We start from the raw sequence: 11,657 nt of genomic DNA on the forward strand, positions 1-11,657 counted from the left end.
CAGGTTTAGATTTCAGTCTTTAATAATCAAACCATCATATTTTGAATGAACCTTTCAATCCCCTTTACAAAAAACATTGTGAAAAGCACAAACTAATGCCAGGGAAAGGCACTTCACTAAGACTCAAATACAAGAACAACCGTGTCTGATATCTGCTAGCGTGGAGTGAAAATCATCACAGAGCGCTTGTTTTATTCAGAAAAGAAACTGTTGTAAGCGTCAGCTTTGCTTTACAATTAAATGAAAACACACAAACAACCCATAAGAGTCCAGTTTGCAAGCAGGGAAGCGTGGCAGGAGCAGGACAACACAACCAACCTAACCTGACAGCCGACAACAGAATCAGTTCTATTGCTTGACAACAACAACACAGTCGTGATGGGATATCTACAGTGGCTGCTTTTGGGATGTTTGGCTGTCTGTCCACATCGGCACCTTGTATCTGATATGCTCAAGCTCGCTGTCTTACACAAACAAGTTGATAACACACCATTTCCTGACTGTGCCGATTAGTTGTCCCACCTGCTCTTTCTACGTTTTGGTGGCTCAGGGACGGCAAAGCTATCGTCTCCTCTGTCCCTCTGGCACTTTCTGTCCTCTCTATCCCGCTTGCCTTCTTCCCCGTTACGACTTTCGCTATGGCGGCTGCTGCTGTAGCGATCACGATCCCGGTCTCTATCGCTGGCTTTGTCCCGCGAGCTGTCCCTCAGCGAGGACGTGGCGGGCGGAGGATAACTGCTCTGACTGGTGGGCACCGAACTAAGGGAGCCGGCGCTGGTGAAGCCTGGCATGGCAAAGGTGGAAGCCTTGGGCCGCGCCGGCCCATTGGCAGACTCTGTGGGCACGGAGCTCAGACTGCCAGCGCTGGTCCAGCCGGAGGAGCTGCTGGACTTGGCGCTGAGCTTTGGAGGGTTGCCGGACGCAGCCACAAAGTGACTCTTGTACTGAGCCTAGACGAGGTGACAGCATGGATCTAGAGTAAGTAACAATGAGGATGTGTTTCTCTAAATCTAGTGGAGGTCTACCTGGAAGGCTTGTCTCATTGCAGAAATGCGGTCTCCCATGGCTCCAGAGGCAGGTTTGCTGAACCCTTCGTAGCTGCTCATGGAAGACAACACACTGCTGCTGCGATCCTGCAGAGACAACACAATCTTATTTATGCCACAAAACTAGCAAGCTGGAAATATAAGATTGCAATGGAATGTCACTCAGAGTCAGTGATAAGAAAAGACAATTCTCGTTTGCAACTCACAGAACTGTCAGAACCCAGTCCTGGTCTCTCTTTGTAACCGAGTCCTCCTCCGCCGATGTTCAGCTTCTTTCCTTTTCCGCCTTTAAATCTGGATTTCCTGAACCAGGGATTCTACAAAGAGGTGCGACATGTAAAACAAAAAAAAGTAATTGTCAAGTTCACATAATTGGCCAGAATCCAACACTTACATGTGTTGGTTTCATTGTGTGCAGCGGTAGACTCGCGTACGTATGCCTCATAACATGCACGAGCGATTAAAAACATTCATGATGTTTCCTGGGCTCCATGTAAGTGTTCGCCGATATTAAAGATAATGTACACGTCATTGTACAGCTCATATCTCACTGTATATTATCAAGGGGAATTGCTGCTGGAGTACCCCGCATGCCAGGCAGGCACTTTGTCAGTAACATTTAAAGAAAAACTGCACTTTGTTTTGGAGTTTTGCCCATCATCCACAATCCTTATGTGAGACATGAAAACACGCCTTTGTCTTTTTTTGTGCGTTCTAAAGATACAAAAACAGCTAAAAAGAGGAATGTACTTAATGTACGTAATGGGACCCACCTATTCTGCCTAGACAGCCCTCTATTAAAACATCTCCAAAAGCCTTCAATAAGGTTTTATGATTTTATATACATGCTGTGACGAAGCAGTAACAGGTACATTCATGATAACATGTAATACTTGGTCATGTAATACTTGGTCATTTTAAGCATTAGTGGAATTTCCTTCCTGGGCGCACTGATTTCACATAGCAACATAGAAAGAAACGCTACACCTAAGCATGAACTTTTCCAAACTCAAAAACAAAAACACAGCAGCTCCTATATGTAGCGCTACCTTTCTGTAGTGGCCTGAGGCATTGTGAGCGCAGCGCGTCTATGTGTGTAGTCGCAAGCTGGTGTGGTGTGGCGAGGTGTCACTATGCCAGAAACGTGGGCATAACAATGTTAATCACAATAATGTTACTGTATAACAACAATAATGTTACTGTAGCTGGTTAATATACAGGTCACATTATGAAAATGGGGCATGGTTGCCAGTTTCTGGAGGTTTTTTCAGAAGGCTTTACATTATAGGCAGAATGGGTGCTTCTTTCCATTACGTGCATTCTCATAGTCGCTGCCTCATCATCTATTTTTATATCTTTAGAATGCACAGAAAAGAGAAAGACATCCAGTATGTCTCACATAACAATTATGAATGGGCAAAATTCCCCAAAAAGAGCACTTTTCCTTTAAAGTTATGTGTTTATTGTTCCCAGTCTCATTATCCACATAGTAGCTGACTCTGCTGAGTTATGATGCCATCTTTTGTATGGAAATGGAAATCCACATTGGCAGCCCTACTATGTTTAAAAAAACAAAACAAAAGAAAAAAAAGTTACCACCAAATCCTCCAAATTGTACGGGAAACCCTGGTGTGGTGTGTGCTCGTGTGAAATAATTGTCCTTGAGAAACACGATCTCAATTCTAAGCAAGAAAATCGTGATTCACATTTTTTGCAGTCATGCAGCCCTATAAACACACTTTGGTCTGGTTGGCTAACCTGCAGGGCTAAGTCCATCAGTTCTTTGGAGACGCTCTGATTGGCTCCCTCCAGGTTCCGCACCAGGTCCCCAGCGAACGACGTGTCCTTGCTGGTCAGAAGAGTGTAGGCCACGCCCTTCTCGCCAGCACGACCTGTGCGACCGATCCTGTGTGTGTGCGTGTCGATGTCTCGTGCGACGTCATAGTTGACCACCGTGCGAATGGATGGGATGTCCAGACCACGAGCTGGGATGGCGATCAAGGGGGAAAGTGACTGTTTTTATTGAAGCCATGATGTTGCCGATGATAACCGTTCCACTCCAGCTCTGTAGGTGGCGGTAATGTGCACTACAAAGGTCAAATTGAACTCACCAGCAACATCAGTGGCTACCAGGATGGGCAAATTCTTCTTCTTGAAGTCGCTGATGACCTTGTTCCTCTCGCTCTGGTCCATGTCTCCGTGCAGCAGGCCCAGACTGTAGCCCTCCTGCATGAGGTTGTTGGCCAGCTCCTCAGAGTTGGCCTTCTTGGTGACAAAGATGAGGACCGAGCCGCTGGAGGTGAACTCCACCAGGCGCCGGGTCAGCCAGCCCCATTTATCCGTGCCGCTAAGCAGCATCTCCACCATCTGTGTCACGTCCTCATTGGCCTGAGACGCACACGCACAAATATTAAAAACATGGTACATTTTTATACTGTTGATCCTCAAAGCATAAATATACATGGTTTTATGTTGTCTTGGTACACCAGAGAGAGGATTTTGAGCACAAACTAAACAATCATGCTGCACACCTCAGGAAGATGGTTACAAATAAAGGTTAGTGTGGTGGTTATAAAAAGCTAATGACAGAACATGACAGATGGCCTATGATGCCACGTACCTCTCCAATGTCTCCCTGCACCACACGAATAGGATCCATCAGGATGTCTCTGGCTAACCTCTCTATCTTCTTTCGGAAAGTGGCGCTAAACAGAAGGGCTGCGGAGGGAATGATGTCAAAATTAAAGGACAAACGTTGACCAATTGTGATATGACGGCAAGAGAAGAGCACTCACTCTGCCTGTCCGGGCGCACGTGGCTGGCGATGGATCGAACTTGATACTCTGAAAAAGGGACAAAGAAGAGCGCACAAAAGTGTTTATGCTGTTTTTCCAGATACAGTTGTCCCTCGTTTATCGCAGTTAATTGGTTCTAGACCCGACCGAGATAAGTTCCTTTTCGCAAAGTCGGGTTCCTTCTTTATAAATGGAATATTTTTGCAGTTGTGGCATAGAAAACCCGTTTAAGATGTTCTAAATAGGCTTTTTAACATTAGAGTCATCTAGACATGAAATAACATCCCTATAGTCACCTTTAGATTTGTATTACCCAAAATAGTATGTTTAATCTGAGAAAATAAGCCATTTAAGACTTTTGACTTTGTAGAGGAGCAGAATTGCTGATGGACAGGAAGTGATGTCGGGGGTTCTGAGGTGAGTTTTAGCTTGTTGTGGGCTGTGGATGTAACAATAACCTGTGTTATTATTATTAGTGTTTGTTGTGAGATCATTTCAACCTGCAATAAAAGCCTGTTGTTCTGGCAATCAAGTCTGGTCTCACCAAACAATTATTGACACCTAGTGACCAATGTAGAATACTACATTCAAAAGTTGGTCGTTGTCAGCCATGAAATAACAATCATTTATTAATTTGTGAAAAAACACAACAGAGTGAGGCAGCGGCGTTCGAACCGCGATGTAGCCAGGCACGACTGTAATGGCAGTGCTTCCCGGAAGACTGCAATCTATTGGTGGGTTGCGGAGGTTTGATGACATAAAACTTGTATAATTGGACATGATCCAAAAGTGAAGATCTTGAAAAACTTTTTTTTGAAAAACCGCGTGTGCGTATGTGTGTACGGGTGAAACTGAGCTTCTTTTTTTTTAAGCCGTAACGACAAGCTACACGGCCCCATTATAATCCGTTTGTGGACAAGGGCAAACTGGTAGTGCTAAATGTAAAAAAAACAAAATAAAAATAAATGTTGTGGCAAATCTATCTGTGGCAGTCCTAATGTATTCATACCGAGCCGCTACAAATGAGTGAATGTATGGGAAGCACCGTAATTCCAACCCACCGAAGCCCATGTCAAACATGCGGTCTGCCTCGTCAAACACCAGGTAGGTCACTCTCTGCAGGGATGTGGCCTTCTTTTTCACGTGGTCAATCAGACGACCCTGTGCAAAAAAACCCAAAACATTTTCATTCAATCCCGCAACCAGCTTTACTCAGCAGGCAGCTGAAAGAAACAAAAAGGTTTTCCTACCGGCGTGCACACCACAATCTCTGCCCCCTCCTGCAGAGCCTTGGCCTGCTCCCACATGCTGCCTCCTCCGTACACCGCCACTGAGCGCAGCGAGTAGGCTTTCCCGAAACGCTTGCATTCGGCATGGATCTGGAGATGTAGGAAATAATGACTGAAGGTGCTTTCATGCCGATGGCTGGCTTTCTGTGGACTGTAAAAGAACCGCATATATTTCTTAGGTTGCTTACCTGCTGACAAAGCTCCCTAGTGGGGCACACGATGACTGCGATGGGCCCCTCCCCCGCCTCCAGCTCCTTCTGGTCCATGATGTGGACAAGCATGGGCCAGATGAAAGCGGCCGTTTTGCCACTGCCTGTTTTTGCGATCCCAATCATGTCGCGTCCCGACAGAGCAATGGGCACACCCTAAAGACGCCACACTTTGCATCAAACACAACATTTCATCTTTCACAAGTGTGTCACGGTACCTGGCACTGAATTGGCGTTGGCTGAGTGTACTCGGACTTGCGAATCTGATGCATGAGCTGCTCGTCAAAGCCAAAATGAGCAAAGCTGGTACAGGGTTTTGGCGGGGCTGCGCCAGATACCTAAAAATTACAAAACAAGTCCGCTACTGGAAACGATGTCTTAAGAAAGAAAACAACACTTTGATGAATACTTACTCGCAAGTTGAGTTTCTGTCGTAACTCTACCACCTGAGTTCCGGTGAGGATGCTGAGCTCCTCGTGCTCATTGTAGAAGTTTTTCTCAAAGGGTGGGTAATCAATCTATTGGGAGAGTGATAGTGATTGAATTTTTCTGTATGTGATCCTCGCTGGAAAACGTTTGGACACCATTGGTATACAGTATAGAAACACATTCCTTGCTATATCGCAGTTCGTACATTGCACCCTCACTCTATTGTGTTAAAAAAAAAAAAAGATTAATAATTGCTGTTCAATACGTCCTATGATTAGTACGGCTGTCAAAGTTAACGCGTTAATATCGAGTTAACGGAAATTCCCTTTCACATCCTGTTTGACCCTCGGCCCGCACCATAGTTTGAGGAAATGCAGCGGTGTGGCAGTTGATGTGGCGCCACAAGCAGGAACAAATATTGAGCAGAAATGGGGAAGGAAAGGGGTATTTTGTATGGTAAGTTTAGCTTCAAAGCCCTTGTAGATGGCCCTCTCGACAAGATCAAAGTTATTTGTATCTACCATCGCTGTGAGTGTAATTGTCAACAGAGGACATCGAGTCTCGAACGCCAGAGATAAGAGAGAGGGTATTTTTTATTGTCATTTATACAATGGTACCTTGGCATACGAGTGTCCCAACTAACGAGTGTTTTTTAGATGCGAACTGTCTCTTGGCTGATTTTTTGCTTTGAACTGTGAGCTAAAACCCAAGTTACAAGCTTCTAGTTACTGGCAGGCATAGCTGAGGACAGCTATTCGGGGGCTTTGGTTAATGTGACGAATGCGGAAGTGAGCGAGTATACACACAGCACTCAATAAGAAGGCAGTGAAGGGTAGCGAGGGAATTTATTAGCGTTATTTATTATTATTTATTAGTAATTAATTAGCATTTGTGCTTAAACTGCTGCTTGTCGAAAGTTGCATGTTGAAAGACCTGTGGTGTCATACTTCTACGTCGTTGAAGTCGCCAGACTAAGAAAATCTGCAGTATAAAACCCTGATTGGAGCATCCCTACTTATTATAAAAACCTCTTTCTATCTGCAATTAATTGAGGTTATTACAAGTTAACTATGAACATTCGATTAATCACGATTAAATATTTTAACCGATTGACAGCTCTAATTATTAGAAAAAAATGAAAACAGATGCAAATTGTAAGTATTCTTGGCCTAAATTAAGAATTTTGAAGCATAAAAATTCACGAAAATACAGATGTAAGGCATTCAGAAGGCGTGATAAGTAGTATAATATCTGTGACTTGTGTGCGGGGCCTGGGGTGACTGGGCTGATTGTTAGCAGCAGCGTCTTTAGTTAGCAGTGCCGAGAGAGCAGATACTGGCGTGAGTTGTGGCCGACAGCAGCTCTTGTGTGGATGATCACTGCATATTTGTTCTCTGCTCGTTAATAAAGCGATTGAAGTACATTGTGAGTCGCCCCTTAACCACAAACAGTATTCTACGTGTGAGTCTATGTTATATATTATTTATATCTAAGATATATGTAAGTGTTTAACATGTTGGCCACACAGTCAGGAGATCTGGAAGACCTGGGTTCAAATCTCTGTTTGGGTATCTCTTTGTGGAGTTTGCATTTTCTCTCCATGTGTGCATGGGTTTTCTCTGAGTACTTCGGCATCCTCCCACATTCCAAAAACATGCATGTTAATTAGGTTACCTTAATTGGCGACTCTAAATTGTCCATAAGTATGAATGTGAGTGTGAATGGTTGCGTATATGTGCCTTGCGATTGGCTGGTGACCAGTCCAGGGTGTACCCTCTTGCCTGAAGTCAGCTAGGATAGGCTCCAACATACCCCCGCGAACCAAATGAGGACAAGCAGAATAGAAAATGGATCAATGTCTGCTATACTAAGGAATAAAAGTGACTACAGGGTGTTATTTCATGTGGAGAGGGAGCTCTAATAATGCTAAAAAGTGTACTTGAAAGGTCGTAAACAGGTTGTGTATGCTCTAGCTACAAAAATGTATAAAGAAGGGATCCTACTTTGCGGAAATTCGCCTATCGCGGTGGTGTCTGGAACCAATTAACCACGATAAACAAAGAATTACTGTACTTTGAGCGGTTTTGATGACATACCTCTGAGTGGTCAATGGGAGGAAGGGGCATGATGATTTTCTTGGTAGTGGAGGCAATGGGGTTGCCGTCACTGTCATAGTCCACATTCTCCTCCTCCTCCTCCTGGTTCAGGCCGGCTGTGGGGTTCTCAGCCATGTAGCGGAAGTAGGCCTCCTGCAGAAAGCACAAAGTCTCGCGTGAGGAACAGAGCTGCTCAACACAGCCAATAAATCATGACAATGACACTGTCAGCATGGCGTCAGAGGCAAGTAAACGGAGATCATTCATCTCATATCTATTCTGAGCTACATCAACACACAACATGCCTTTTTTCTTCTAAAGAGCAAACAAGAAAAACATGGTGAAGATTGAAATACAAGATTGAAATATATGCTGCCTGTATGGTCATAATAGCAGAGAGGGGAGGGGCTTTGAGGGGGACCACTGTGACCAGCGATATGATTGAATGCTGTAATAAATACTGTGAAGGGATCACTCACTTGCTCATCTTCTTCTTCAATGTCATCACGAATACCCCTGAAATGAAAAGCGGAGAAAAAAAAAACTTCCCTGCGGCTCGTTCATACACCCAAAACAGCCCCCCCATCTTTGTCTGAGCACGCTCACTGTGCTTACCTGGTAGTACGCTAAAACTACTGCACCCAGGAGTATTTGAGGCACAATGAAAAGAAAAACATAGTGTTCCGAGACAAAGAAAGCTTACATTTATGCTTAGGATATTTCAACATTATTATCATAATATGGCGACTTCTCATTAAAATGACATTATATTGTTAGTTTTTCAACTTAATACAACCTAATATACTTTATATTTTTCAACCCACCACAGTTTGTTGACATGCTTTTCCTCCATTTGTGCATATTTTTATTTACAATCTGGTGTTTTAATATGATATTGTAGTGACGGGAGTATTGTGTATGGTTGTGAGCTGTGATTTAGGGTTTGTGCTGTAGGGGGCAGTGGTGTTTGCCTGCTAGTTACAGCCAGTCCAAGAGAGAAGAAGAGTTGGCAAGCCACGTTGGCCGCATTCAAGTGTGGAGAGCGTGTTATTGTAAGGGAAACAGTGCTGTTGTGCAGATGCTAATAATGGGCTCATTCTGCCGACGGCGCAATATTTTATATTCCTATCTAACAGAGCTGCTGCGCTAATTTCCAATTTTTTTGTACTGCCTTAAAAAAAAAAAATAATTAAATGGGTGTGTAGAATACAGGTTACTACTGCGATTTTTATTTTTGAAGCTTATTTTGCACTGAACAGGAAGTCACTAGGCATGTTTTAGTGCTGTGTAACTAGACAGTAGTTATTTTGTTGTATCACACTGTGAAGTTAACAATACTACACATCGAAATAAACGGACGCATTTTTCATAGAATCAGAATTCACAGAATTCATCCCTTTGGCTCTCAAATTTCTCAAATTGACTCAAATTTTACGTCGACAAAAGCGGTCGACCATGCCAAAGTCCACTTAAATGGGTACTTTTTATTTATAATAAAAACACGATATACCGGGACTTGATGATGAGTTCGACATAGACATATTTTCATAGTGGCTCGAATACCCCTTTGTACTGTAGTATCAGACAGGAAATGCTGTCATGTCGCTTAGTGTGCCACACAAGACGACAAAAAAACCCATTTAGATAAAGATACAGAAGAAGTCTTACTTGGCCGCCTTTTCCTCAACTTTCTTAATGTCCTTTGCGGCTTGGTTCTGGGAGAGAAGGAGTTTGTTAGAGAACCACATGTAGACTAGCAGTTTTGTTTGCCAGGTGTTTGCCCTCACCTCGACCTCGGCCATGAAGGCGTCGAGGGGATCGTCCTCGCTGTCTGAGCCGCCACCGGATTTCATCTGCAGCCGCGTGGGCGAGTTCGCAGCCGGGATGTACGGCAGGTCCACGTTGCTGCTGGACTCCTCTTCATCGTCTTCAAAATACCTTTAATATTTTTACAAGTTGGTATTTAAGTCATTCGCAAATGCATTTGTTGTCCATTGTTTACACGTGTGCAAGGAGAAGTGAGACTCACGCATTTTCTTCATCAAAATTGCTTCTTTTTGTTCCTATTTTGTAGAATGATGGCAGTTGGCCCTTCCCATAGCCACTGCTTGATCCAGGAGGGCCAAATGATGTGTGAGATTTCTGGGATATTTGGGGCTCCTCTTTCTTCCCGGCAAGTGAAAACCCTCCAAAGCCAAACCCTCGCTTCACACCGGGACCACCTTTGTTCCAATTCATGGCTAGGCTGTGAAAAGAAAATCTCTTTAGTCGCTCAAATCCATACAATACGGATACAAAAATAAGACTTTGTTTTGAAATTACAGTTGCAGTTATCACTTAGGGTGGTTGGCAGGGACAAACAAAGACCAACGTCCAAATACTCCACAGAAATGATCCAAAACCAAAACCACACAAACATGAGGTATGTTTTGGCATTTTCAATATTTTTCTTTGGCATTTATTTATTATTTTTTAGGATTTATGTAATTTGTATGATGATATATGATTTATGTTTTAGTATGCTTTGGTTTTCGACAAATCCTTTTGCCAAAATTTTGACTCTTGGAAATAATTAATAATGAAAACCAAGGTACCACTGCATTTTAAAGGTGCAGCAGTTCCCTGTTGCATGTATTTTATTTTTGTTTGTAACATTTGGAACTTGCAGTTTGCCCTTATCGGCCACCGTAATCATCATTTCAAGCAATACTGGTTCATAATACTTGTTCACATTGATATATGATGACGATACCCAGCTGTTATGTAATTTTAGAATCTAGTACTTTAGTCTCAGTGTCAATAAACATAAATTAATGGACAACAAATGTCAACAAAACTCAATCCAATATTTATTATGTGCCTTTGTGTGTACATTTTATCGACAGCTCAGAATCGAAGCGCACTCGTCTTGAGAAAAGGTACGACGTAACACTATGCCGCCAAAAAACATCAAAACAGCTAGCAGACGAAAGCAAACCGATACATCGCGATTATTCAGTAAAAAATGAACGTAAAGCACATTATAACGACATAATTCTAGTAGGGTAGCATTAGCATTTAGCTGGCTAGCAAGGCCGCAAACTGAGCCCGAGCTGTGGGTGTGCACACTTTTCCGTGTATATAGCGTAATGCATTTTAATGTGCATTTTTCAAACAAAACCGTAATAAGCACATGTGTTGACGTTTTTGTTGTTACCTGTTAGCGAGTGTCCCCAGAACGCCCCAAAGTGTTTCCTTCTGCGGAAGAAAACGTCTGCGTCATCAATGTGCGCTACCAGCGTTCCTTTGTATGGCGTAGATATTGCGCGACAACACTGCTCGCTGTCAGTGGCGCTCAAACGGTGGCGAGTACATTTAGTTATCTTGAAGTATAATTTTGCTCCATTGGTCATTGCTGTCCCATTCTTGGTATGCTATGAATGGTAAGTCAATACTTTAGTAATTGTGTATAGTAGAGAAAATAACAATGAGTTATGTGACAGAGAGCAGCTAGCTATTTTAGCGAGCGTCGGTTAAAAAGGTGTGTTAGCATCACTAGCTTGCGGACTTCACCATGACAACTGCACAGAGCAACTGCGGCGACTCAGTAGTTTGACATTTTTTTGTGTTTTAAAACCGCGTCGTTTACAACCATTCACTAATATACAACAATATACAAGGCTGTTTGCTTTTGGTGCTGTCAAACAAGTAAAATACAACCAGCCTTTCGTCATTTTTTCATGTTTTTACGGATTGCTGTTTCATCTCTGTGAGGTCCAGGTTGTTAGAGTCAGAATTTACACCAAAAAAAACC

At 43.2% G+C, this 11,657-nt stretch overlaps 2 protein-coding genes across 11 annotated transcripts in view; one reads left to right on the top strand and one right to left on the bottom strand.

Annotated features, from left to right (window-relative positions):
* On the bottom strand, nucleotides 1–11,146 carry ddx42 (DEAD (Asp-Glu-Ala-Asp) box helicase 42). Of its 2 annotated transcripts, XM_054758987.1 has the most exons (18): nucleotides 11,061–11,146; nucleotides 9,894–10,109; nucleotides 9,652–9,802; nucleotides 9,533–9,579; nucleotides 8,344–8,380; nucleotides 7,865–8,017; nucleotides 5,753–5,857; nucleotides 5,558–5,677; nucleotides 5,319–5,495; nucleotides 5,092–5,220; nucleotides 4,903–5,002; nucleotides 3,842–3,889; nucleotides 3,667–3,764; nucleotides 3,158–3,434; nucleotides 2,805–3,031; nucleotides 1,253–1,363; nucleotides 1,026–1,133; nucleotides 1–950 (listed from the first exon to the last, which is right to left on the bottom strand). In XM_054758987.1, the coding sequence occupies exons 2-18, from the start codon at nucleotides 10,100–10,102 to the stop codon at nucleotides 510–512; spliced, it is 2,538 nt and encodes an 845-aa protein (XP_054614962.1). In that variant the 5' UTR covers nucleotides 10,103–10,109; nucleotides 11,061–11,146; the 3' UTR covers nucleotides 1–509. The 2 variants fall into 2 exon arrangements, with proteins under 2 accessions (XP_054614962.1, XP_054614963.1); XM_054758988.1 differs by lacking the exons at nucleotides 8,344–8,380; nucleotides 9,894–10,109; nucleotides 11,061–11,146 and having other exon boundaries at nucleotides 9,652–9,751.
* The window catches only part of strada (STE20 related adaptor alpha), a 7,278-nt gene continuing 6,760 nt past the window's right edge, over nucleotides 11,140–11,657 (top strand). For 3 of the 9 annotated variants that reach the window (XM_054758990.1, XM_054758993.1, XM_054759000.1), the window contains exon 1: nucleotides 11,172–11,286. Coding sequence is in view for 1 of the 9 variants with exons in the window: in XM_054758998.1 (XP_054614973.1) it covers nucleotides 11,284–11,286 (3 nt within the window). In the remaining 8 variants the exon portion in view is untranslated. Of the gene's footprint in view, nucleotides 11,287–11,657 lie in introns of all 9 variants that reach the window. The other 6 variants (XM_054758996.1, XM_054758997.1, XM_054758998.1 and 3 more) reach the window with 5 other exon arrangements.

The sequence above is a fragment of the Dunckerocampus dactyliophorus genome, chromosome 18 (genome assembly GCF_027744805.1).
Source record: "Dunckerocampus dactyliophorus isolate RoL2022-P2 chromosome 18, RoL_Ddac_1.1, whole genome shotgun sequence".
Classification (NCBI taxonomy): domain Eukaryota; kingdom Metazoa; phylum Chordata; class Actinopteri; order Syngnathiformes; family Syngnathidae; genus Dunckerocampus; species Dunckerocampus dactyliophorus.